General features: G+C 36.9%; 5 protein-coding genes, 1 long non-coding RNA gene and 1 pseudogene across 9 annotated transcripts; 4 read left to right on the top strand and 3 right to left on the bottom strand.

Annotated features, from left to right (window-relative positions):
- The first annotated feature begins 1,330 nt into the window (after nt 1–1,330).
- LOC111457535 (probable GTP diphosphokinase RSH3, chloroplastic) lies at nt 1,331–4,842 on the top strand. 3 transcript variants are annotated; one of them, XM_023099785.1, is made up of 7 exons: nt 1,331–1,435; nt 1,646–2,625; nt 2,733–2,918; nt 3,190–3,650; nt 3,735–3,893; nt 3,976–4,318; nt 4,410–4,842. In XM_023099785.1, the coding sequence occupies exons 2-7, from the start codon at nt 1,867–1,869 to the stop codon at nt 4,701–4,703; spliced, it is 2,202 nt and encodes a 733-aa protein (XP_022955553.1). In that variant the 5' UTR covers nt 1,331–1,435; nt 1,646–1,866; the 3' UTR covers nt 4,704–4,842. The 3 variants fall into 3 exon arrangements, with proteins under 3 accessions (XP_022955553.1, XP_022955555.1, XP_022955554.1); XM_023099787.1 differs by having other exon boundaries at nt 1,362–1,435; nt 1,707–2,625; XM_023099786.1 differs by having other exon boundaries at nt 1,420–1,439.
- A 4,437-nt stretch (nt 4,843–9,279) lies between these two features.
- Nucleotides 9,280–11,397, top strand: LOC111457537 (growth-regulating factor 5-like). Of its 2 annotated transcripts, XM_023099789.1 has the most exons (4): nt 9,280–10,028; nt 10,103–10,511; nt 10,610–10,956; nt 11,079–11,397. In XM_023099789.1, the coding sequence occupies exons 1-4, from the start codon at nt 9,752–9,754 to the stop codon at nt 11,084–11,086; spliced, it is 1,041 nt and encodes a 346-aa protein (XP_022955557.1). In that variant the 5' UTR covers nt 9,280–9,751; the 3' UTR covers nt 11,087–11,397. The 2 variants fall into 2 exon arrangements, with proteins under 2 accessions (XP_022955557.1, XP_022955556.1); XM_023099788.1 differs by having other exon boundaries at nt 10,610–11,397.
- Nucleotides 11,398–15,390: 3,993 nt separating this feature from the next.
- On the bottom strand, nt 15,391–17,296 carry LOC111457539. The gene is made up of 2 exons (XR_002712953.1): nt 17,222–17,296; nt 15,391–15,777 (listed from the first exon to the last, which is right to left on the bottom strand). It is a non-coding gene; the product is annotated as an uncharacterized LOC111457539 (long non-coding RNA).
- Nucleotides 16,123–17,596, top strand: LOC111457538 (transcription factor MYB114-like). Its single transcript, XM_023099790.1, has 3 exons — nt 16,123–16,887; nt 16,991–17,120; nt 17,239–17,596. The coding sequence occupies exons 1-3, from the start codon at nt 16,704–16,706 to the stop codon at nt 17,513–17,515; spliced, it is 591 nt and encodes a 196-aa protein (XP_022955558.1). The 5' UTR covers nt 16,123–16,703; the 3' UTR covers nt 17,516–17,596.
- An 842-nt stretch (nt 17,597–18,438) lies between these two features.
- Nucleotides 18,439–20,444, bottom strand: LOC111457534 (ubiquitin-like protein ATG12). The gene is made up of 5 exons (XM_023099784.1): nt 20,321–20,444; nt 20,048–20,106; nt 19,473–19,541; nt 19,314–19,376; nt 18,439–18,779 (listed from the first exon to the last, which is right to left on the bottom strand). The coding sequence occupies exons 1-5, from the start codon at nt 20,355–20,357 to the stop codon at nt 18,720–18,722; spliced, it is 288 nt and encodes a 95-aa protein (XP_022955552.1). The 5' UTR covers nt 20,358–20,444; the 3' UTR covers nt 18,439–18,719.
- An 805-nt stretch (nt 20,445–21,249) lies between these two features.
- On the top strand, nt 21,250–27,195 carry LOC111457958 (developmentally-regulated G-protein 2). The gene is made up of 12 exons (XM_023100420.1): nt 21,250–21,341; nt 21,628–21,782; nt 21,923–21,990; nt 23,024–23,100; nt 23,602–23,782; nt 23,990–24,046; nt 24,552–24,626; nt 24,772–24,891; nt 25,811–25,981; nt 26,304–26,417; nt 26,515–26,685; nt 26,788–27,195. The coding sequence occupies exons 2-12, from the start codon at nt 21,713–21,715 to the stop codon at nt 26,881–26,883; spliced, it is 1,200 nt and encodes a 399-aa protein (XP_022956188.1). The 5' UTR covers nt 21,250–21,341; nt 21,628–21,712; the 3' UTR covers nt 26,884–27,195.
- LOC111458085 lies at nt 23,306–23,398 on the bottom strand (annotated as a pseudogene).
- Nucleotides 27,196–27,433: the final 238 nt, after the last annotated feature.

Here is a 27,433-nt window from a genome sequence, read left to right as displayed (position 1 = left end):
CGAAGAGTGAAATAGTGAAATAAAGCATGAAATTGTAAGTTTCAAAGTAGTGGGAGGAGTGTAAGACTCTGACCGCGTGCCTATTGAAGAATGAGCCGACTACTCATAGGCAGTGGCTTGGATAAGGGAACCCATTAGAGCCGTAGTGAAAGTGAGTCTTTACCTCATGGGGTAAATGCCACTTTTATAGACCCAAACCTAAGTAATCTATCTGTGACCAATATGAAACGAAGTGGAGGTTTAAATGTTTAAATCGGTGGATGAGTCGTGATTAGGGGTGAAATACCACCAAAAAAAAAAAAAAATGATTGTAAGAATTTATAAAATCTCATTCAGACTCGTGATATACTTTCTTTCATTTTTATTTTGACATGTAAATATTATTACATATTCAACAAAAATATTAATCATACCATACAAATATTTCACGTAATATAAAAACAGATGTTGATATAATATTACAGATAAGAAATTCCACCAAATATAACTAAAGAACAACGAGGTCGAAGGGGGTCACCCCCGTTGATTGTGTACAACAAACACGACACACCCAATGGGCATCACGTGCGGCGCGTGGCGACCCTTGTGGTGGCCTGTGAAGACCTTGTAATTTCTGTATGCCGGCCACGTGTTATTTTCAGCTTACACAAATCTATTTTAATTAAATAAATAATTCCCAACAGAATCTTAAATTAGCTATTTAATTAAATAAACAATTCCCAAATTTGTCCTTATCCATACATCTTCCAGAAGGCGGGCGGTTAACAACTCAACTCACTACATGTACATTGTCGATACAGCCCCTACTACCTCCTAATAATTACTCCCATTATTTATTAACTTTAGGATAAAACCTTATATTATAACTTCATTAATACTATATTATAGTTCATTAAACATTAAATTATCATACCTAAAGTTAATACTTCAATTAAATTAATTAATTGTTAACTTTAGTACATATAACGCAATTGCTTGAATTTTAGTAAAGGAACGCGGATTGAATAATTGAACGAAAAAATAATATTTATTTTTATTTAAATAGTAGCAATAGCATCCACAAAATAATAATAATAAATAAATAAAATAAAATAAGGTGGACCCATTTGAACTAGTTGCATGCGTGGGTAAATAATATTTATTACATTTAGTAGATATAAATGGATATTTGTTTATTTTAATTTCATTATATAATTGGGATGTTTTTATTTTATTTGTATAATATAAAAAAAATTATTTAATAAAAGTGTTACTAATTGGTAATTAATAATTATTAAATCTATAGATTTTTCTGGGGTACAAATTGAAAAGGGTAATATGGTAATTTCAAGTTTTCCAGTTCGAGGACGCCAAGCAATATTGAGACGCACAGAGATTACTAGAAAATCACAGAACCAACGCTCGCTTCGTTCTGCTTCTCACTTTCTCCTCCAAGGTATGTGACCTTCTCCTCCAAGATTAGGGCGATGGCTTCCTATTTTAGATTTCTTCGATTTTAGTTCTTGATTTGATTCATGTTTTTTTCTTCTCTTTTCCTTTCGATTTTGATGAATTTGTCGCTACTGTATTGCGTTTCATATTCTCCTGCAGTGCTTCTTGGTTGAAATTTGATTGAATCTTTGCTCTGTTTGGTTCTTTTCTGTAGTTTTTTTGCTGAATATTCGTGGAATCTGTACTCTCTGCTACATTCATTTGATTGCGTACAGAAAAAGCTTGGCGTGTGTCGAATCGTTTGAAAAGGGGAAGAAAATATTGGTTGCTGAAGAATTCGCTTGATCTGCTTTAGCATTGGTTGTTTTTTTCTTTTTTGCTGGAAATTGTGTGGGTTTCTTGAGGTATTGGTGGTATTTCGAGTAAAAAAAGGCCATGGCTGTTCCAACTATAGCGCTGTATACTAGCCCACCGAGTACTATTTGTTCCTCTCCCCACCCTTGCCAGATGAACGCTCATGCATCATGTGATTTAGACTTCACCTCTCGGTCCTCGTCGTTGGCGTCTTCGACTGCCACTTCATCCCAAAAACCGATGGTTGGGGGGTTGTCGAGTTTGTTCTCGTCGACTGCGCTGAGGCACTCCTCGTCGTCATCGAGCATTTCAAGTGGTGGAGAAGAATTGGGTTCATTTAAGCATGATAAAGGAGAGGAGCTTAAAGAATTGAGTTCCTCGTTCCGTTATTCCCCAAATAAATTCATTGGGTCATTCTTCAATCGGGATCAGAGCCCAGTATCAGTTTTCCAGGGTCCGGTTTCCTGTGGCAGTTGTGGGGTTGGGTCGGCGGCGAGAACTCCTCCATTATGGACTGTAAGAGAAAGAAGCGGGGATGGTAGTTTTCATGGACGAGGAAGTACCAACAGGCTGTTCAATGGGTTTGTGAGAAATGCATTGGGTTCGTGTGTGGATTATGATTCGCCGAGATTGGAGGTGTCGAGTGATAGGTTAGATGCGAGTTCATCTGCTTTGTTTGGAGATGAATTGACTTTCAATATGGAGGACAGTATTACGGAAGGTAATTCCAAGTCGTATGTGAAGGATTTGCTTCAAAGTGCACAATCAAAGCACAAAATCTTTTGTGACGAGTTTGTGATTAAGGCTTTTAATGAGGCTGAGAAAGCACATAGGGGACAGGTAACACTATCCCTTGATATTGACATTGTTGTTACTGTCTTGACTCTTGAGTACTGATGATATTCATTAAGAAATTTCCTTTAATGGTGTTTCTCGTTCTTCCTTAGATGCGTGCAAGTGGCGATCCTTACTTGGAACATTGTGTGGAAACAGCAGTGATGCTCGCGCTTGTCGGTGCTAATTCCACAGTAGTTGCTGCAGGGCTTTTGCACGACACACTTGATGATTCTTTTTTGAGTCATGACTATATATTGGAGACATTTGGAGTTGAGGTTGCTGATTTGGTTGAAGGGGTAAGATACTTTGCAGTCCACACTTTCTTTGTCATTGGAATAGATGACTTAGAATTAGGCATAGAACATGACTGCAAAACTAATCTTAAATTTGGGCTAAAACACACGCTATATTTCTCGTATTAGACAGCTCATTTTGTATATTTCGTTCTTCTTTACATTCTTGCGCTTTTCTAGAATTACATATCTGACTGGTTTCCCCGCCTCCTGACAAAAAGAAATTCTGATGAAGAATAAGTTCCTAACCTATCTCTCTTGTACTTCGTTTTAGGTGTCTAAGCTAAGTCATTTAAGCAAGCTTGCTCGTGAACATGATACCGCTGAGAGAATCGTTGAGGCAGACCGCTTGCACACCATGTTCCTTGCTATGGCTGATGCAAGAGCTGTCCTTATTAAATTAGCAGACCGTCTACACAATATGATGACTTTAGATGCATTGCCTCTGATCAAGCGGCAAAGGTTTGCAAAGGAGACTATGGAGATTTTTGTTCCTTTGGCTAATCGCCTTGGAATTTACAGTTGGAAGGAGCAGCTAGAAAACCTGTGTTTTAAGCATCTTAATTTGGAATTGCACGAAGATTTGTCCTCCAAGCTGCTGGGTTTATATGATGAAGCAATTATATTTTCTGCAATTCAAAAATTAGAGCGAGCTCTCAAGGATAATGGAATCTCTTACCATGTTGTAACTGGGCGGCACAAAAGTGTCTACAGCATTCACCGCAAAATGTTGAAGTACGTCTTCAGCCTTCCATCTCTCTCTCTCGTTCTCTCGTGTTCGCGATTCTTATTTTTAGGTAAATTTGATATTTTTTGTAGGAAGAATTTGACCGTGAATGAAATCCATGATATTCATGGATTGAGACTCATTGTTGAAAATGAAGAGGACTGCCATGAAGCATTGAGAATCGTTCGTCAGTTATGGCCCGAAGTACCGGGAAAGCTCAAGGACTACATAAGTAAACCGAAGTTAAACGGGTATTTATTTATCTAAAAGCAGTATTCAGTGGCTTCATATTTACTCTATCTCTCTTCTCTTATATGATCTGCTTGTAATCAGGTATCAATCTATACACACAGTAGTAAGGGGTGAAGGTGATGTCCCGCTTGAAGTTCAAATTCGGACCAAGGAAATGCATTTGCAAGCTGAGTTTGGGTTTGCTGCACATTGGAGATACAAGGAGGGTGACTCTAAGCACTCTTCATTTGTGCTCCAGATGGTTGAATGGGCCAGATGGGTTCTCACCTGGCATTGTGAAACCATGAACCGAGATCGATCTTCTATCGGTTCCATCAAACCACCCTGCAACTTCCCTTTTCACTCGTCTGATTGTTCATACTCTTACAAACCTCACTGCTTCCAGGATGGGCCTTTGTTTGTCATAATGATTGAAAACGAAAAGGTCTATGATTATTATTCTTGTTGTTTTTGTTTAGTTATGCGAAAGTGCAGCTTTTAACATTTGAAAAACGCTTTGTTTCGGTTATCACCAGATGTCGGTCCAGGAATTCCCAGCTAACACAACGATGATGGATCTTTTAGAAAGAGCAGGAAGAGGAAGCACAAGATGGGCTCACTATAGGTTCCCAATAAAGGAGGAGTTGAGACCAAGACTGAACCATGAGCCTGTGAGCGACCCTAAGTGCAAGCTGAAGATGGGGGACGTGGTTGAATTGACCCCGCCAATACCCGACAAGTCGTTGATTGAATACCGGGAAGAAATCCAGCGAATGTACGAGGGAGGCTTTACTGTAGCAACTCCACAGCCTGCTGGTTGGAGGAGCTGACAGTGGCTTCATTGCCCCATTCCTATGATTACACTACAAATATCAATGCTTCAATTATGGATCAGGTTCTGTTGTATATAATTATAAGTATCTGTACATATCTGCATTAGATTACTCCTTGATGTACTGGTTGCTGGCCTTTGCTATGTTTATATAATTTAAGTTTACCTTTTAAAGATTTCATTATAATAATCCATATCAGGTCCCAACAGTACAAATTATTAGGCTCTCTATCTCCAGAGGAATTCTTTAACAGAACTCTGCCAAGAAAGCCCGAAAATCAACATCATTAAAAGCCCTGCAAGTCCCCAGGAGGAGCTCCCAATTTTAAGAACCCATGAAGGATCTGACGAGAGAATTGCAGAATCTCTCTCCCTTCTGTCCGTGGACATGGATGAGCAAGACGAAGATGTCTTAATGGCGATTATAAGCACCAAAAGAACCAGTGGAAGAACAAATCCAGAGCTCCATCTGGATTCATAAGCTCTTAATGGTGAAAGCACCACAGCAGAAGCAAGAGCCAAGACGATGGCCAGTGGTCTCTGAGACGAGATCTGGTTCGTGTAAGCGCCATAGTTACTATCCATGGTTTTGAGTTTTATGAAGAAGGTTGCTTGTTGAGCAAAAACTAGATGGGAAACAAGAGATTTATATGGAGGAAAATGGTGGCATGGGTTAAGGAATCTATGTGGAAAGGCTCTTATCAGACGAGCATGGCTGTCTTAAAAGTGAAAAAGTGAACTACAATTGTAAAAAAGATTGCAAAAGTAGATAATATGGGCAGGGGAAAAGTGTTCGGTTTGGAAGTAAGGTATCTTTTCATTGCCAATATAATAGTATACATCGGTTAGACGTATGTAAAAAAAATTATAGCTTTAACGAATAGAATTCATATTGTAACGACTATTAGTAACTATACTGTAATAGTTCAAGTCTACCGCTAATATATATTGTCCGCTTTTGTTTGTAACATATCGTCGTCAGCCTCACAATTTTAAAATCTATCTGGTAGGAAGAGGTTTCAACATTCTTATAAGAAATGTTTCGTTCCTCTCTGTGGTTGGGGTCCACTTGGGGGGGCCAGCCTCCTCGCTGACATACTGCCTAGTGACTGGCTCTGGTACCATTTGTAACAGTCCAAACCCACTTCTAGCTGATATTGTCCACACCCTTTCGAGGAATGATTTGTTCCCATCTTCAACCAACGTGCGATCTTACAACCCACCTCTTTGAAGGCCAACATCCTCATTGGCACACCGCCTAGTGTTTGGCTCTAATACCATTTGTAACAACTCAAACCCATTACTAACAGATATTGTCCATTTTGGCTTATTACGTATCGTCGTCAGTTTTACAGTTTTAAAACGCGTCTATTAGGAAGAGATTTCCACACCCTTACGAACAATGTTCTGTTCCCCTCTCCAACTGATCAACAAATAAACTATAATTCAAACATGGCCTCATTTTTCTTAATATCACATGAAGAACTTCATAACCCTTTTTCCCACTCAACCTTACTCCTTTTCAGCTGTTACACGTACCACTCCTTATGAACACAAAGCCCCTGTTTTTCATACACATCACTCTGTTTCTCTCACAAATAGTGATATCAGCTCCGGTGTCTTCTCCTTCTTTCTCTTCCATTTTTAATTTCCCATTTCCCTTTCATCTTATTCCATTAGCATCCCATCCTCTCTCTCGCCATTTCAATACTCAAAACATGGTGGAAGCTCAACTTCAGGCTCTGCAACATGTCGCCAAGCCACGTTTGGGATGACAAAGACACAACAATGCAATTCTGGACATCCAAACAAACGAACCTAAACAAGCCCTGTCTTGTTCTTTGGGGAATTACAAATGCCAATTCTTTTTCCAAGTTAGAGACTTGTCGTGAAGCTTCAATCTGTCCATACCCAGCTTGTTTTCTTTGGGGAATCTCACACCAACCAAACCAACACGTCGGATTTGTTCCAAGCGATAAGTGTAGGCGAAGTGATGAAGAGATTGGGTGTGGTGAAGTACAGCGTAATGGGGATCAGCCATGAAGTGTACGTGGCATATCTGATGGCTGAGATTTATAAGGAATTGATTCTTCTTGAGGATTGAGTCTTGAGTTCCGGTTCCAGAGTAAGTAGCTCGACAAGTGATGAAGGTAGTGATTGTGAGCTGTGAAATATGTAGTTGTGATGATCAAAAGGTAGATTAAATTAAGAAGATAGGAAGAGATGTAGTGGATCTTCTTGTACCAGAAACAGCACAAGATTTGAAGGTGAAAGTATGATTCAAATGAGTTGCCAGATTCTTGATCAAACAGTTTCTAAGAATATGTTTGATACCCTTTGTAATTGTCTAAGCTCACAGCTAGCAGATATTAGTCCATTATGTATCGTTATTAGCTTCACAGTTTTAAAACGCGTCTACTGTTGAAAGGTTTCCACACCTTTTATAAGAAATGTTCGTTCTGCTCTCCAACTGATGTAGGATCTCACAATCCACCCTCCTTGAGGACCCAACGTTCTCGCTGGCATGCCACCAGTAATTGGCTCTGATACCACAATAACAGCTTAAGTGCACCGCTAGCAGATATTGTCCACTTCAGCCTGTTACATATCGTCATTAGCTTCACGATTTTAAAATACACCTACTATAGAGAAGTTTCCACACCCTTATAAGGAGTGTTTCGTTTCTCTCTCCAACCGAAGTGAGATTCACAAAACTAATTGTAAATCATTAACGATTAGTCTAAATAGATTGAGTTAAGAAAGTTTAGGATCTAAATAGATACCACCATTAAACTATGTCTATATCCAACAGATATGGAGTAAGTCAGGGTGGCATCCCAATGAATATCTTTGTGAGAAGCAAATGTTATTGGGAGTAGAAAGTAAGCATAGAGTAACATTCATAATGGAAACGAAGCAAACTCCATCTAGTTTGCAAAGATGAGTCCACCAAAAGGAAAAGAAACTTCTAAAACAAGCAAAGCTTTAATCTCTTTATCAAGCCAAGCCAACCCAATCCAAACCAACCCCCCACTTGAGCAAGAAAAAAGAAAAGGGTATCACTGAGTCAGTCCTGAAAGCATCTTGGGGGTATGGGGTGAGCCCTCAGAGCCTGAGTGTGCAGCAGAAAATGGAGTTCAAAAGGAAGCATGAGAGAGTGACTGATATGGAAAGAGGAAACTTTGGGGGTTAATGAGTGGAAAGTTGAGTTGGTTGGGAAGCACAATAAAGAACAAGGACAAGGAGACATGAGTGAGAAAGAAGGGCAGTAAGAGAGAGAAAGAAGGGCATGTGTCTTAGGACAGAGTCCTCTGATGGTGTGTGAACAGTTTTGGCACTTCCCTGACATGAACAAAAGAAAAAAGAGAGAGCTTTGAATTGCAAGCAAACAAATTGGAACCTCCCACTGACCAATAGTCCCTTGCTTGGTTTGTCCTAATATCTTCTGTCCTTTCCATTAACAAAAGAGTTACAGTTTTACAAAACCCAATTCATTAATTCAATTCCCTTTGTAATCATTATATTGCACACAGATTGTGAGCTAAGTACAAATGTAAGAGCTTCAAATGGGTGTTAGCTCATTAACGAGTATAATGAAGTTTAGTGGGTAAGAGCCCAAAATCACTACTAGTAAATATTGTCTATTTTGATCGGTTAAATATTGTCGTTAGTCTCATACTTTTAAAACATGTCTGTTAGAGAGACGTTTTCATACCCTTATAAAAAATGTTTTGTTACCTTCTCTAACGCGTTTGTTAGGAAGAGGTTTTCACACCCTTATAAGGAATGCTTTGTTACCCTCTATAACCGTCAACCTCACGGTTTTAGAACGCGTTTGTTAGGAAAAGGTTTTCACACCCTTATAAGGAATGCTTTGTTACCCTCTATAACCGTCAACCTCACGATTTTAAAACGTGTCTGTTAGAGAGGGATTTCCACATCCTTATAATGAATGCTTCGTTACGCTCTATAACCGTTAGTCTCACGATTTAAAAACGCGTCTGTTAGGGAGAGACTTCCACATCCTTACAATGAGTGCTTTGTTACTCTCTCCAACCGTCAGCCTCACGGTTCTAAAACGTATCTGTTAGGGAGAGATTTTCAAACCCTTGTAACGAATGCTTCGTTACCCTCTATAACCGTCAAACTTACGATTTTAAAACGTGTCGGTAAGAGAGAGATTTCCACATCCTTATAATGAATGTTTCATTACCCTCTATAACTGTCAACCTCACGATTTAAAAACGCATCTGTTAAGGAGAGACTTCCACATCCTTACAATGAATGTTTTGTTACCCTCTCCCACCGTCAATCTTATAGTTTTAAAACACGTCTGTTAGGGAGAAGTTTTCACATCTTTATAAGGAATGCTTCGTTACCATATCTAATCATCAGTCTCACAGTTTAAAAACGCATATGTTAAGGGGAGATTTCCACCCCCTAGTAAGAAATGCTTTGTTACCCTATCTAACCGTCAGCCTCACCATTTTAAAACGCGTAGAGGTTTTTACATCCTTATAAAAAATGGTTCGTTACTCTCTCTAACCACTGGATCATAGAGAAGGATTTATGACTCAAGGGAACCCACCAACCAAGCAGAAGAAACCCAGAGTAAAGGGGCAAAATATCAGTATAAAACTGAGGGAAAGAGAAGAGGCAAAAGTAGGCCAAGTTAATGTTATAAAGGGTAGGGTTTTGGTAGATTCTTCAGCCTCCTGAGCGTGCAATAGGGAGATGACACCTGCAGGTGTATTTGTTCGTATTGATAGAGTGAGTTTGTGAAGGTACATCACACCACACCACATTGTTTCAGCAGTTTTGCAAAATCTCATGGCACTTTTTTCAAGGAATATGATGTGGAGAGAGCAAAATGAAGGGTGTGTCTATCATATTTCATTTCCTTTTCTCTTTCTTTTATCCATTTGTATGTGAGTTTCTGCAAGCTACTCAGAGACAAAACCAGCAATGAACCCAACACAGGAGTACTCATATTAACTGCACACTGCAAGCCATCATTTGACAGGAACCAAGAAGCTTTCACAGCCTATGAACTTTGCAGAAATACCCATAAAAAAACTAGCACCTCCCAAGAACAACGTACCCTCCACCTCTCTGTCTTTCAAGCTTTCAAGAACAATGAATTCAAGTCCAAAGACCTGCACCACCTCTCCTTTCACACCAACTCAATGGCAAGAACTAGAACACCAAGCTTTGATCTTCAAATACATGGTTTCAGGAGTACCAATCCCTCCTGATCTAATCTTCTCTGTGAAAAGAAGCTTGGATTCCTCCCTTTCTGCAAGACTTTTCCCTCACCAACCCAGTAAGTCACGGTTGTTTCATATGCAACTACAAGCATATTACACTAAATTTGACTGTTTTATTGTGTTTTCTCAGTTGGGTGGGGGTGTTTTGAGATGGGTTTTGGCAGAAAAACAGACCCAGAACCAGGAAGGTGCAGAAGAACAGATGGCAAAAAATGGAGATGCTCAAAAGAAGCTTTTCCAGACTCCAAATACTGCGAGAAACACATGCATAGAGGCAGAAATCGTTCAAGAAAGCCTGTGGAAATCTCTTCTTCCTCTTCTTCTTCTTCTTCTTCATCTTCAATGACCTGTGAAACTCAATCATATCACCAAGCTCCTCCTCCTGCTGCTGCTGCTTATCATGAATCCTCCATTCATCCATTTATGTATACTCAATCTTCCTCCTCCAGACCTCCCTGCTCTGATTTCCCTTCAAATAATACAAACCCTCAACTCTTTTTGTACTCAGGGACTCATTCTCAAGCTGATAAAGATTACAGGTCGGTGAAAAACAAAGGGTTTCAAAAAAATGTGTTCTTTTTCTTTGATGGGTTGTTTACGATATGCGTTTAAAGGTTGTTGGTTGTGTGTTAAGTAGGGATATTAATGGTTCAAGAGAGGGCGTTGGCGTGCAGGCTTTCTTTCCCTCGGTTGCTGAGGTTTATAATAATCAGCAGCCAATAGCGATGGATTCTTACAAAGGATGCTCCCAATTTGTTACTCAAAGCCACCAAATTTACAATTCTAAACAGGCAAGGCAAGAACAAGAGCAACACTGCTTTGTTTTGGGCACAGATTTCAATAAATCGTCAAAATCAGCTAAAGCAGAGGAAGAAGAACAAGAACAAGAACAAGATGGTGAAACCCAGAAGCCGCTACTCCATTTCTTTGAGGATTGCCCACCAAAAAACTCGGATTCCTGGCTTGATTTAGCCTCAAATTCAAGTATACAAAATGGAAATTTTATTGGGTTATGAATACCTTTAGTTCTTCAGCTGTAATCTGACAGTTTCCTTCTCACTTCACCTCTGTTTTTTTTTTTCCTCTGTTTCTGTCTCTCTGTGCAGATGGTTAAAGAATCAATAATGGAGTTTTGGGTTATGGCCAAAAGAGTACTTGTCAGTGAGTGAAGTACCGTCTTAGTTTGTGGTCAGGGAAGCTTTTCTTTTGCTAAAGTTTTGAATGTAAACTGCAGGATTTTCAAGAGAGGTTTCCTGTCCTTTGCTTTATTTTATTTAATATTTTATTTTTTACACTTCGCTGTCGTTTTCTGTAAGAAACATGTTTCAAAGTATGCAGCCTTGCTAGTTTGGTTGGAACAAACAACCAGGAAATTTGCTAGATTCTCTTCTAACTTCATAGCTAAATGCACTTTCATTTTCCTGACCAGTAGGGTCTTTGTTTTTCCTACTTTCTTTTAAGAACAAAAATTATCCCAAGATTAGATTAACACTTTACAATTTAATAAGATTGAGGTGGGTATATCTGAGATCTCACATTGGTTGGTGAGAAGAACGAATCATTTTTTATAAGGAGTGGAAATCTCTTCTTAGTATATGCATTTTAAAAACCTTGAAGATAATATCTGTTAGCGGTGTGGACTTGGGCTATTACAAATGGTATCAGAATCAGACACTGAGTGATGTGCCAATGAAGGAGGGTGGACACGAGGCAGTGTGCTAGCAAAGATGCTGGGCCTCGAAAGAGGGTGTATTGTGAGATTCTACATCAATTGAGTAGGAAAACAAAACATTTTTTATAAAGGCGTGAAAATGCCTTTCGAGGAAAAACCCAAAATAAAAAATTCAAAAGAACACAATATTTACTAAAATGATTGAGGGTTACCGAACCTCTTCTGAGGAGAAGGCAGATGTGAAAGAATCTTGCAGCTTCACTGTTTGATAGCAGAAGGATTGGCATTCTGCAGTTGCCAGTTCTGTCCAAACTCCAAACAATCTCTTATTCAGCAGCTCCCACACTCCTTCAAATTTAGCTATTCAGTATTGTAGGATATTGTTCAGTTTTCTATTTTGAGGCTGACCAAATTCATCTCCAGTTCTACAATATTTTGATTCTTCTATCATATTGGCTAGATTTCTTTTTGTAGATTATGAATATGGTGAACTGGGAAATTGAACTGATTTTCATTCCATCGTCTAAATCTATAAGGCCAATAGCAATACGTAACGAGTTAATAAACTTGAGTTGTTACAATAGTATTATAGTCAGTCACTAGACAGTATACTAGGAAGAACGTTAGGTCACTAAGGGAGGTGAATTGTGTATGAAAACCTCTCCCCAACAAACGTATTTTAAAATCGTGAAGCAGCGATACATAACAAGTTAAAGCCGAACAATATCTATTAGCAATAGACTTGTATAAATTTTGCCTCCTCTTTAGGGTTTGTTGTTCTATTGTTCTTTCAACAGAACTCAATCACATCCTATCCTACCATGGAGAACTGATGTTCAAATGAAAATTTGAAGGCATTCCAAGAAATCAAATCATATGGTGAAGATTTTTAGTTGATAAGAACAGTTGAGAGCCAAACAGCAGAAAACAGAATAGGTTAGCAGAAAAAGAATTGAAGAACAGGATTTGAATTAATAAAGTGTATAATCAGAAATGGAGAGAAGAACGAACAAGAAATCAAAATCAAAAGCAGAAAAATCTGAATCAAATGTGATGTATACCCATTAAGCGCAAGACGACATTGCTCGCCCTTCCTATCCGCCTGCTGCCCGCTCCGTTTCATCTACCGTTGTGCACCCAATCTATATAACAAATAATTCTTTTATTTTGAATTTCTTATCACTACTTTTATTTTTAGTAAGATTCTAGAAACAATCCACATTTTTTAAATTTATTTTTATAGTAAATTTATATATAAAACTGCTTAATTATTTAAAAAAATAAATTAAATAGTTATTAAATATGATCTTAATTATTTAATTATTTTTCTTATATAGTAGCTTTTTTATCTGATATTCCTTATTCTGTTATTATTTTCTTTTATTTATAAATATTTATAAAGTAGATGTGTCTATAACACATTGACTCTGTATATTCTCGATCCCTCCTCTATTTTATATGTCTGTCTTGTTAGAAAACTTTAAACTGCTAATTATCATTGGTCGTTTAAAAATTTTCCGAATTAAATTACATCAAATAAATTACTTTTTTAAAAATACGGATAGGATGAAGATATTCACAAAAGTTTTGTTATTCAGAAGTGTATTCTATTTAAAAGTTGATGAGTAATAACCCGAGTAAAGACTTATACGATTCAATTTAAAAAAGAAACGTGGGAACAGTTATTGACCCTAAAAAAGAAACGTAGGTATAACTAGTCCGTGAACAGCTAGCCATTGCATTGTAAAAATAGAATAAGTTTGATCGATAGTCATTTGTTCCTCCTAAAAAAATTTAATAGATGTCCTCGTCTTGCTTGTCCGGGATGGTTGACAGGGACGTCAACCAATTGAGTGAGGGAGGATGTCACGATCTTGCATGTCCAGGACATGTTGTCCATGGTTGCATCGACGTTCAAAACCCCTTTTACATGCTTTCATCCCGGACAGGTCTTTACCATTCCTTCCAATAATAAGGGGCATTCTCAACACTACGCCTTGAAGAGGACTCAAACCTCCGTACTCTTTAGCACGAGATTTTTAGTCACACATATCTACCATTTGACCACCAAGACATCTTGAACGATCATTCCTTAAATTAACCAACGTGGGACTCTCTCCCAACAATCTTCAACACTTTCGAGCCTCGTCCATGATTCATGATGTCATCCTAGGTGTCAAGACGTCAACCAATTTTGCTGCTTGCTCGAAATCAAAGTCAACGCAAGGCCTAACTACTTAAAAATATTATAAAGTTCATTACGCTATTTATACGCAAACCTTAAAATTGAAATTGGTTATTATTATTATTATTATTATTGACGAGTAAGAGGTTAATTAGAATTAGAGGGCGATCCAGGAAAATGGGCCAAATTGGAGCAAAGAAAGCCCACTGGGCTTGAAAGCAAATAGGATTCTGTGTTTCAATCAGACAGGCCCATATATAAATCAATGAAACCTAACCTAGTGGTCTATGTAGACTTTATAATGGACATTTTTTAAAAAAAGAAAAATTATTTGAGGCCCACGTGTCAAGAGGTTCCATTCTAAAAAGAGAGTTCGAAACAATGGGACGTGTTGCTAGGTCGTTAAACCTAGCTCTTGATATCTCTCCATGACACAATCAAGCTCTTATATAGATTCGAGAGCGATGCCATACGAGAGGTAACATAAGTAGAGAGATCATACCCACCTAGACAATTCTACCGTGTTAAAAGTTCAACACCATTTTGGGTTAGTACTAACTCAAGTTAGCTTGAATGCTGCCTAGACTCGAGAGTGATGTCATATGAGAAGTAAGATGAGTAGAGAGATCATACCCACCTAGGCAATTCTACCGAGTTAAAAGTTCAACACCATTATAGCTCGATACTAACTCAAGTCAGCTCAAGTACTACCAGACTAGTAGACTTGACTAGAGTCTGCATCAACAAGTCTAAAAACTCCAAAAATATGGGGTTTTTTGTTTCTTTCTTAAATGAAGAGAGTGAGTTGTTTTGAATCAAATCAAGTAAAAGAAATTAATTCCATAATTGGATGATTGAGATTGTATTGGGATTGGGCAAAATAATTGAGACCTTCCCTCAGCCCCATCTTCCTCACTGCCCTCCATTAAATTGGCTGTCAGCTCATATTTATAGTGCGAAGCAAAGCCATCCATCTTCCTATGCAAAAGCTAAACACGAGTACTTCTTATATTAGTTAGAGCGGGAACAAAACATTTGTTATAAAGGTATGAAAATCCTTCCAATGCTTTTTAAAACTTTAAGAAAAGTCTAAATAAAAAAAAATTCAAATAGAATAATATCTGCGTGGTCAATTACTAAAGCTTTTTTTTCGAGGGAGTAAAATAGGAATTCTAAAAATCTTAGGGGATAAAATTAAAAAAAAAAAAAAAAAACTTTTAAAAATTTTATTAAAATAAAATTTCGAAAGTAAAAATAAGAATTAAATTATATCCATGATGAATTATTATAGGTTTTTAAAAAAAAATTAAAAAAAGAAAATTGAGCTGGATCTACGAAGCTGTTCATTAATGTAAAAAGACAAACAGATAAATCTAAGGTTTGAGATCCGAATTTATGTTTCAGCTTTAAAGGAGTATCACATTAATATTATAAATATTCAGATTTGGTTTCTTATTTTAATTTTAAACCACATTTTCGAATTTTAATGAAATATTGTATTTATCATCGACCCGAACATAATTCAAAATGTTACAATTTTTTACCACCTTTTCTATGAGCCCGGTGTTAGAATTTCCCTTTGTAATTATGATACAATTTTTTTTTAAAAAGTTATCACGGCTCACAAGACATTTGGTCCATGAATTTATAATTTGCAACTCGATAAGTTAGTACTGCTACCTCAAATTTGTGTTGATTATTACCCTTGAATGGACCATGTCTGACCTTGTTCGGACAATGCTTGGGAATCAAGTTATTTAGCAAGGTTAAAGCAAGCCTGTCCAATCCTCTACGCATTACCCCTTTCCCGATGTTGACTAAAATCGCCGGCCAAAGGTTCCTCTATCAACACTATTTTATTGACAAAAGACTCGATGTATCGAGGGTCTCTGCAATAGATTAAATTTGACTTACAAGACTTCAAGCTTGATCTTTCTGGAAGTCGATGCTACAATATCATATAAAGCAAGTTAAAAGCTTATACATTAAACGTAAGTAAGAGGTATGCATGAGAATTAGGAAATGGGTATGGTTAAATTTCACTACCTAACCTCAACAACTTAAAGTAAAACATGTTCAACAGTTTCCATTTGTTCTGATGTTGTGAAAGAAAGAAAGTACAGGTGGTTTTTCTGATGAAATTCATATATAAAATGCACAGTAGTTGGTGAAAAGTCAGGTTTGGACAGAGAAATAGGAATATGAAAGTTGAAACCAATGAAAATGCAAATTCATGCATAGTGATCATAAAAATAAAAAGAGTTTTGATCTTCTCTCCTTTCTATGGCCTCTGAAAAAGTTGTATTATTTCGAGACAATACTTTTCTGTTCTCTGCTTAGTTTTTCACTTTGTCCTCCTTCTGTCTCTCTCTAAAATCATCTCTCCTTCCCCTTTCCATTATCATACATAGATTCTTCACTAAATTCGAGGCCTCTCTCTCTCTCTCTCTCTCTAAAGCCCTCTTTCCTTTTTTCTGAATTTCATGACAGTTCCTGGCTTTCATTCATTCAGAATACAACAACAAGATCCATTGTGCAAAACATTAATTCCAATAAACTTTTACTACTTCCCTAAGTTTTACTTCCCTTCACTGTTTCTTAAACAGTATGTGTTTGCTAGCTGTTGTTAACTATTTAGAGGCAGACTTTATATCTCGCTCAATCATCGAGCTCATGATCAGAGTGTGTCCTTTTCCTGAAATGCTGCCAACCCAAAAAATTATTCCAATTTCTTTGTATATGTCTCTAGTTGCTTGCTGAGATCCCTGTTATATTTTCGCCTCTTAAGGAGAAATAAAGCACTCTTCTAAACCATAAACTCTCTCTCTCTCTCTCCCACTCTTGTTCTTTCCATCTCTATCTCTTAAAGTTCCAATGACTGAAGAGGAGTCTGTGAAAAGAAAAGTGAGTCAAGTTGAAGGAGACATAAATGAGGCAGAAAATATGAGGAATGGCGGAGTCAATAAAGGCGCTTGGACTGCAGAAGAAGATCAAAAACTGGCTGAGGTTATTGCCATTCATGGAGCAAAAAGGTGGAAGTCCATTGCAGCCAAAGCAGGTGCTGCTGCTCTTTCACTCCTTTCCTTTTTTTTCATCTTGTATATTCCAACTCCAGAGATATGAGAAGTAAATTTGGTTTAATGGGTTTCTGAATTTTGCAGGTCTCAATCGGTGTGGGAAGAGTTGTAGACTAAGATGGCTGAATTATCTCAGACCTAACATTAAGAGAGGCAATATATCAGATCAAGAAGAAGATTTGATCCTCAGGCTCCATAAACTTCTTGGCAACAGGTCATGTTTTCTTGCCCATTTCACTCTCCAATTTTCTCGCTTTGATTAACTTCAGTTCGTAATCTGAAAAGGAGTTTTGGTTTTCCGGGATGGGGTGGTACCTGATTGATCCTCTCAGGTGGTCTTTGATTGCTGGGAGACTTCCGGGAAGAACAGATAATGAGATAAAGAACTATTGGAATTCTCATTTGAGCAAGAAACTGAACCTACAGAGTGAAAGAGAAAGCGACATTCTCAACAGAAAAGTGTGTAAAAGAAAAGTAGACACAGGGTCGAGAGAAGAGGAAACATCCCAAGAATGTGAAAATAGCTCGAACTTGGAGTATGATGTTGATAACTTGTTTGATTTTTCCAATGAGGGGCCTGATTTGGAGTGGATGAGTAAATTCCTGTAATTGGGTATCATAAGCAGCAACTATAAGCTTAGGTTGTATGCAATCATCAGTGATTTATCTAAATTTCTATCGTTTCCCTCATAGCCTTAGCCAAATATTTGCTTGCTGACGAACAGATTCCTACTAACTTGATATTGTGTTATCTACTCTACCTGCTATCAATTATCAAAATCATATTCCAAAGATTGTAGTTCCTTACACTTCTCTGAATATAGCGAAAGGCAAGGAAGTTCGATCATAGGGAATCAGCAAGAGACATCGAGCGTGCGAATATGGTAATCTCCTAAGATTAAAGAGAGAGGCAGAGGGTGATCTTGTGCTACATATGGTAATCCCCGAAGTTCAGAGAGGGAGGGAGTTTGATAGTGCACTCATTAAGAGGGGATGGTTTAGGTTTCTAGATTTTGCCTCATAATCCGATACAGTGGTGGGGATATGAAAAGAATCATTCAGATAGACAAGAAAAACAAAATGTTCACTTTCTGTCACGAGTTTAGTCCAAGTTTTCAGATGGTCAGAATCAGACAAATAGTGGAGACCAGCATTCCTCCACCACATAACACTCAGCCTGATATGGTCAGCGCCTATATCTTGTCATTCTTGGATTTTACCCAAACAAAACAGATGTGTACAAATTTACAGCGAAGTTTAAGTACTAATGTACTATTATATATAACCCCCAGACCGACGCTCAACTCGCTATCTGTTTGTGTTTCCTCAGACCTATACCATCAAATTGACCCCTTTGAAGCTTACTATTAGAGTTATATGTTCCCAGCTAACTCTTGTCAATGGAGAAAAAGAACAGAAAGATAACTTGTATATCCCCAGCATGTTAAACGTCAAGAACTGATCTCTTTCATCAGACAAAATATGGCACTTGGATAGGAATGACCACTTGTATGTTAATAACAGTTATGATGTAAAAGACAAAAAAATCCTTTGGCTTTCATATTCAATGTTAAAACAATTGATTAACGAGGTCGATCAAATAAATAATTACAGACTCTGGTCCTTGACGAGTACGACTCTAGAACTTGACTTGGTTTGTTTTTCCATCTGGGAAAGCAGCCTAAAATATGGAAGAAAATCTACTACTATGGTTCTTAAAAAAGAAATGGATGAGCTTATAATCACAGTACTTAGAATGAACAGTTCAATATACTATTTACAGCCTCAGCACTAAACATTACCACACTGCAAATTATCCCCAAGCCATCGAGCAAGCATAATTTACGACCAACTTCCCATCAATTCCAAAGTTCTGCAAATAAACACACAAAAAAGATAATGAACAAGATACCTCTACACACGATTGGTTAAGAAAAACTTTAAACTCGTGTGGATATGAAAAAGAAAACATATATTTATTCTTAGGTAAAGAAACAGATTGAGAAATTGCTATGAACAGGGAATAATTTTATCCATACATAGCCCTCAGAGAAGGTGATAATCTAAGAGATCTTGTGGATTCATGCTTCAGAAAGGTTTCAAATCTTGACTGCTTAAGCCTTTTCCTTCACCTCCTTAGAATATATAATGATGGGTATTTTCAAGAATGATTCATGACCAACATCAACATCAGAAGTCTACACTACACCTTCAATGAAGATACCCCCTCAGTTAAGATGGCAGTTCTTGACTAGCCAATAGATGGAATCTTTTTAAGATAAATTCCAACCAATTCTTCTAAAAAAATCCCCCCTCCTTTTCTGATTCTAAAAGTTAATGAAAATTTCAAACAGTATAAAAACGCATCTTGAACATAAATGGAAGAAATGAGTCAATATCAACTCACATTATATAGATCAATAACTGTCTCATCTGGACCAGGTGAGAATGCACTGTTGACAAACACAAACTTCAAAGAATAGAAACAATTAGCATGGTGAAGTGTCATTAATTTCTTAAGAATGAGCAGATGAAAGAGAGACTATTTCAGAAGTCAGATGAATACCAAGGTGTCCCGTTGGATTGACCGACGTATATAATCAATCACTTTAATAAATTTGTCTGTTCCAGGCATCTGTCAAATGTATACAATATGTGAATGAACATTTGCCATAAACTTACAAATATAGGAAAAAAAATTCCAAAATGATAACTTTAAAGGAGGAGCCGCTGTATAAAATTTTTCAAAACCACACATTCTAAGAACCCTCACCGCATAGCAGGGATATACCCTCCCCAAATTAATCATGATACTTAATTCGTCAATTATTCTATGAAAATTTCCACAATTTGTCATAAACAATAAAGTTTCTGCTATTAGCCACATGAAAACCATAAGTACAAGGATTAAGCTTCATTCCTTTTAGCTCCTACAATGGTCGTTTTCTTCATCTATGTCTCATTCAGTCAGCATACACGATACTAGAATCAATCGTTTACAGTTCAGTTCATCTTGATCTAATCGAATTACCAAAAGTTTTCACATGCATCAAGATTTGATTTCCATTTTACATTTTAAACAGTACAACACACATTACAACTTTAAATCCATAGAAAGACAAAAATTACGGTAATACAAACCTTAAACTTGTTTTGTTTGAGAATGGGAGCATCCCCAATAGATCGCAGCAGAACAACCACTACCAAAAATAAAACCAAATAAATCACCATAAATTTTGATTGAAAACCTCATTAGGAAAGAATCGTATTAAACGGTAATTGTAAAAGAACTCTCCTTCTGTATCCGATCAACTAAGCCTGAAGATTGAATAAAGTTTGAAAGTTCGATTCATCAAAAATAGCAGAATAAACCCTGATTGAAGATGGTTTGTTCATACATCCTCTAAAGCTCACCTTTCTTAGCAGAACTAGACGACTCCATAGAAGCCATCGTTTCCCTCCGCCGTGAACTGCACGAATTACCACCCCTCTGTGTGGGGTACAGTCTCCGACTTCGATCAAAAGAACGAAAGATCTTGATTGGGCGATTTTGTACGGTTCATGGCGTAAATTTGGGCTTTGCAAGGTAATAGAGAGCCCATTGGGCTTCTGGGTTGGGTCATTTTTTAGATCCCATGGTAAATTTTTTCATCTTAAATAAATTTTATTACATAATGACCCCAACCTAACCCAATCATAATTTTTTTTTTCTTCCGTTTAATTTATTCACATTTTTGTTTTAACCAAATTTAAGATCTCTTGAAAAAATTTCTAGAATGCATGTGAGTGAGGACAAAGCCTGTTGGAAGAACTTGTGTTAGTTTGTAGGGGATAGTTTTCACTCTTAGAAGCGTGGATTAAATAACATGACCATGTTGTAGGGGAATGTCAGAGCCATTAGGTGTCGAATTTGGATTCCCAATCTCGATCATGGGTCATCACCAATTGTGTCAGAGCTAGGTTCCTCTCCTAGTAATATGTGGTTTGGAGACGAACCAAGACAAAAAAAAAAAAGAAAAAAAAAAGTCCGGTGGGTATGTGATACCCGAGTAAAAATGAGGTACACGAATGAACGGAGACCACATATGGATGAGAGCAATCCTAAGTTGAAAAGCCCGTAATAATAGAAATTCTTGTATTTTTACAAAAAAATTAAAAAATTAAAAAATTAAAAAATAATATATATATATATACAAATAAACATGACAATTCTTTTGTAAATAATACCATTAATTAGTTTCGAAAAATAAAAATAAAAAGTGGACCTTTTGAATTAAACTGGGCCTCTTGAAAAGCCCAATACTGTTCCATTAATTCTTTAAGACCTACTCGATTTAGCCATGCTTATTTCTTCTCGGCTTGGCGCTTTTCTTCTTCCTTCCTTCCTCCCTTCTCCGTCCTTCAACCTCCATAGCTCCTCACCCAGTCGATTACAGTGAGTTATATTCCACAAATTTGCTTCCATCATTTTGTTTCTTTTTCCGGTTGATTTGTGGCCTTCTGAATTATCCATTGATAACTGTAGCTTGCTGTTCGTTGGATCATATAATTGAGCTTGAACTTGAATTCGTAACAATGATCTACTTTCTTTTATTTTCTTTTGCAATTTTGGAAATTTATCGACCAGGAAAACGGAGTTCATCGGAAGTTAATGCTCCATTGACGCATTCATTTGTATCTGTATCGATCAACTTGTATTGTTTTATGTTGTTTTCTTGAAGGTAAATTCGGTCGAGCACAACATATATCTTATTTCTTCTGGAGTTGGTGCTTCGATTGTGATTTTGCTGCTGAAGACGTAGCAAAATGGGAATCATTGAAAGAATTAAAGAAATCGAGGCCGAGATGGCTCGGACTCAGAAAAATAAGGCCACGGGTACTTGGCTTCATCCATTAATCTGTTATTATCAGTCTCTTCCTTTTGCATGTGTTGTGCATATACCACAATTTGCATGTACTCTTTTTCTGGTTCAAGTGATCACAACGGTTTTTTTGTAATTCTTTCTCGAACCGCAGAATATCATCTTGGTCAGCTCAAGGCGAAGATAGCAAAGTTGAGGACGCAGTTGTTAGAGCCTCCAAAGGTATGTAGATTTTGCGTTCCTTCAATATCTGCTGATTCTTTCTTTTAGTTTGTAAGCTTTGTTTAGGTGAGAGCTGTAAGAATGCATCTGCTTCTTGTGTACTCACTTGTCTGACTCGAAATGGATAGTTTTTCTATTCATTCAAGTGCTTCGGCGAATAAGCACTTGTAGCTGCTTTTGGAACCCTTAAAAGTAATTTCATCGTACTACAAGTCGTTTCATGAACAATTCACTTATTGTTGTCGACGAGTAGTTAATTCAAAATTAATTCAGTATTGCCTCTTTTAAAACTTTTGGAGCAAACCATCTTCTTCTTCTTCTTCTTCATTCTTTTTTCCAAAGAAATTATAAATCCAAACCATTATTATTGATCATTTGGCTTTTCCTTGCTGCAAAAATTTCATTTCACCTGGCAAAGAGTGGTTTTTTTATATATATTTTTTATTTTTTGATGTTATGTGTTTTTCTTGTAAGTTCAACTGTAATTCCGAACCTGTTCTAAAATTGTTCATATTACACACATTTTTTAAATTAATTTTCATGTTAATCAAAGTATACATTGTTGTACAAATGTTTCGTTGCCCAAGCAGACTTAATGTTATCTTATTAATCAGCGTGTTTATAAGTACTTATTGAGATTTGTGTCTGTTGTTTCTAACTCTTTTTATTAACGTGTATTCACATTTCTACATGTCCGGGCATTTTCCTCTTTCATCATGTGTTTAGTGGATGATGCAATATAAGAAACAAGTGTACTAAGAGGTTTCCATTTTCCTATCCTAGACTTCACAACCGTTTAAGCTCCTTTCAACCATTTTACAATTCTTATATTCTGTGCTCTTGATGCATCCTATTTTTCTGCATACTAGTTCATAAAAATTGACTACTTGTTGTTCATTGATAGGATGGTAGTTTTTCAATCTTTGTTTTCAGAATATCACTGATTTTATTTATTTCTTCTTGGTCCCTTTATATGGTGGGACTTGAGAAAAGTTGGCTTTCGTATTTACTATTCTTAACATGATGCATTCAGGGTTCAAGTGGAGGTGGAGAGGGTTTTGAAGTTACAAAATATGGCCATGGGCGTGTTGCACTCATAGGATTTCCAAGGTTTTTCCTGTTTGTCACTTTACGATAGTTATTTCTCTTAAAACTATTGAAAAGAGATACTTAAACTTGATACAGAAGGAGACACCAGTCTAGATGCTCTAAAAACTTGGCTGTTAGAGCTTTTGAACCTATATGCTCGGATCATGCAGACTTTTGTCTCTAAACCATGTTAGACTTCCTAGTTTTTCTCTTCTTTTCTTTTGAGAAGAAACAAGTGTTTTGTGCATATCATCCTTGTGAGGGGGTATGTTAATCTTCTTTGAATTGTTCCAATTTTATCAGATGTTCTCAAAGAGACTTTATATGAATCTACTTATTATTATCATAATTTTGTAAAACAAATTAATGTGGTTGTCAAATTTTTTTAGAATTGAGTTGCAGGTTCTATTATTCCTTGTAGTATTTGCTACTTATTAAGCAATATTATTCTATTAATTATATAATAACATTGTTTTGATATCAGAGGAATCTACGTCACAAGTCTCCTTTTTTCCTTTGTAGTGTGGGAAAGTCCACACTTTTAACATTGTTGACAGGTACTCAATCAGAAGCCGCCTCCTATGAGTTTACGACACTGACTTGCATTCCTGGGATTATACACTACAATGATACCAAAATTCAGCTGCTTGATCTTCCTGGAATTATTGAAGGTGCGTCTGAGGGAAAGGGACGTGGTAGACAGGTAACATAGTTTAGTTTCTTATTTGTCTGTTGTAGGCTTATAGCATATGATTAACCAATAGGGGATATAGTCTAATGTTTTGTTTATTTTATTTGAATAGTAATTGGTTATAATCCTTTTTTTTCCCCCATCCATACCACTTCCCTTTTAGCTATTCAATATCACGGGTATCATGGATGTTAAGTTTTCTTGAATTGTATTTTTCAGGTTATTGCTGTTGCCAAGTCTTCAGACTTAGTCTTGATGGTTCTTGATGCCTCAAAAGTAAGTTTTAAGAATCAATTTCTTTTAATTTTGTTTTGAGTTTAACGAATTTTTCTTGTATATGTCAAATTATTTCACTTCTTTATTTTCGGAACCAAAATTAAGGTTCTATGATTGAAATTGTTTGATATGAGGTTGCATCCGGTAGACTTGATGTCATCTTTCCAAGACTTGCTTTCTTAGTCCTCTTCAAGTTTTTGACGTCCTTTTATTGATTATGAGACTCTGGAAATTTTTCCCTGATACGCTATAATTTTTTTTCTTTTAACTCATTCTATGGTGATTGGATGCCTTCTGATTATTAACTATTTGAAAATGATAAGTAACATATGCTACCTTTTTGAATGATTATTTAATATTATTTGCAATTCTACTGTTTATAATGAATTCACAAGCACTTTCTATAGTATATATTGTAATTTCTTTTTTACAATTTAGCTCTTACCTTCTTATGGGTGTTGTTTAAGCCAACATTTTCATGACACACTTTCTATGTAATCTTTAGAGTGAGGGCCATCGCCAGATTCTCACAAGGGAGCTGGAAGCAGTGGGTTTGCGTTTGAACAAGAGACCACCTCAAGTAAGTTTTGGCTTTGCTAGTTTCTTCATTGGTGTTCCATCTTGTACTTCAATTTGGCTGAAATAGAAAATTCTTCTCATTCATCCTTGTTGACCGGTTAATCAGTTAGTACTTCAATCATCTCTGCTTTAATTCTTATATACAGATATATTTCAAGAAGAAAAAAACAGGTGGTATTTCATTCAATAGTACCCTTCCTTTAACTCATGTTGATGAGAAGCTGTGCTATCAAATTCTACACGAGTACAAAATTCACAATGCAGAGGTATAGCTTCCAACTGAACGTAGATTACTGGTTTTCACCTTAATTTCTGATCTATGTTCCTTTTATTGGAACCTGCCTTTGATTACCGATAGAATCATCAGTGATTAATTCCATTAATATTCTCTTTTTTTCCCTTCGATTTCTTATTTATTGAGAAGCAAGAGAAAATCCATATTACTAAGCTGTAACTCACAAAACTGGTTGAGGATGTGATCGTCCATCCAGGGTGTAGCGTGCATTAAAAATTGCTTTACACTTAGCTACGATGAGAGAGAGAGAGAGAATAATTGAAAAACAAGTTCTGCTAAACTATTGCGGTTCCAATCTGGCCTTAAAAGAGGCTCGTGGTTGGCATCAATGCCAATTTCAAATAGGACAGTTCCGATTTATGTCCTTAATCATCATATTGCCGATTGACTTTTTATTTATTTTTTATTTTTCTTAGAATTAGACGTTCATATGGGGTGGGTGAATTCGAACCTACAATCTCTTTCGAGTAAAATATGCCTGAACTGTTAAACTAAGTTCGTATTTGTATCCTTTTAAAAGAAAAAAATTGAAATTACATTTAGTGAAGTTGTCTAGTAGTATCCATGGCACCAGAACCCATGTCACCAGGTGGATTCATCCTTGTTTCCACTTCCCATACAAACCCTCTGATTACTTTCCATACGGTGGCTAAAATTGCTTGTATAGCAATACGCTTGATAAAGTTGCTGATTACTTTCCATATGGTGGCTAAAATTGCTTGGATAGCAATACGCTTGATAAGTAGTATACGTGCACAAGTTCTCTTTTCTTTCTTCTGCATGATTTTTCTTGTTTGTTCATATTCATAGACAGTTGGTGTTAGATTAGTTTTATGCCATTCTTTCTAGATCTGACCGTATCCACATGTCACTATGTTGATTTTCTCCAGGTACTCTTTCGAGAGGATGCCACGGCTGATGATCTTATTGATGTAATCGAGGGAAATCGTAAGTACATGAAGTGTGTGTATGTCTACAACAAGATTGATGTGGTTGGTATTGACGACGTAGACAATTTGGCCCGTCAGCCCAACTCCGTTGTCATTAGTTGTAATCTCAAGGTATGTTCTATCATTTCAGTTTCCACCGAGTTTGAGTGGACAATTTAATATCTGCCTTTTGATCTTCATGTTGGACCAATCTTTTTTGGTTTTAGCTTCTGAGTTTGTGTAGCATGCTGGCATGCACAATCTTTTTTGGTTTTACCTAATCTTGTATTTGTTTATGTAATAAAATTTTACCCAAGGGTCCAAACCTGTAGTTAAGATGCATTCACATCATACCTCTGTTGTGAACTCAAGTTAGTTTGAGCAGTAAATCTGTTGTGGTTATCAGTCTATATGGGTTTTACTATGATGAGTTTGTCTTCTGTTATTTGGACAGTTGAACTTAGACAGACTACTAGCTAGGATGTGGGAGGAGATGGGACTTGTTAGGATTTATTCAAAGCCTCAAGGCCAGCAACCCGATTTCACCGATCCATTTGTTCTTTCTGCTGTATGCCTTACCCTCTCTTTTCCCTTCTAAAATCATTTATTTATGTATTTGTTTTAATCCTCCTCTTCTTGTCATTACTCCATGAATATAATTTTAGGATAGAGGTGGGTGCACAGTCGAAGACTTCTGTAATCATATCCACAGGAGTTTGGTTAAAGATGTCAAATACGTGCTTGTATGGGGTACAAGTGCACGGCACTATCCACAACATTGTGGCCTTGGTCATCTTCTTCAGGACGAGGATGTGGTCCAGATTGTTAAGAAAAAGGTACCGAATGTTGTTTGTCTCGGCTAATTCAATCGGGGTCGCTGACTCCTCGCTTCTCTTTTATTTTCGTCATGTACATGATCACCTGCATGAATTTTCCAGGAAAAGGAAGAGGGAGGAAGAGGTCGTTTCAAGTCGCATACGACTGGTCCAGCTCGGATATCTGACCGAGAAAAGAAGGCTCCTTTAAAGACATAAGTAAACATTAGATGATACCCCAAGCGGTTCTCGAGTGGTGCTTGTTTGAAGCAGAGCTACTATTCGTTGAAGATGTGACATATATCGGTTAGTTTTACATCCCAATCAATCCACGAGGATTATAATGTTGAGATTATTGTGTTGCTTTGCTCAACATAGGGAAATCTTTCTTAGACCACAGTGTATAATTGGAATTTACTGATAAGAAATCCTTTGTAATTTAGTTGTTAATGTGTATTAGAACCACAGTTGGATGCCCTGTTCATAAAAATTATGAATTATGAAAGATATGCCAAAGCTTTGATTGTAGAATGCCTGCCTGCTGCATCCAAGCATACAAGGATATGGCTTGGCCAAAATGGTAACTGTAAACATATAGCGTTAATTTATGATGGATGAATTTATGAGGCACCAGCTGAGGTGTCTCGTAAATCTTTTACATAAACATGTAAGTCATGGACAAGCATTACATCATATAAATCATATATCATCATAAATAATAATCGTATGCATTTCAAATAGCAAGTTCAAGTGGCTGAGACTGCGCTGA

The sequence above is a fragment of the Cucurbita moschata genome, unplaced genomic scaffold, assembly GCF_002738365.1.
Source record: "Cucurbita moschata cultivar Rifu unplaced genomic scaffold, Cmos_1.0 Cmo_Scf00020, whole genome shotgun sequence".
Lineage (NCBI taxonomy): Eukaryota > Viridiplantae > Streptophyta > Magnoliopsida > Cucurbitales > Cucurbitaceae > Cucurbita > Cucurbita moschata.
This window is presented reverse-complemented; position numbering and strand designations above follow the sequence as displayed.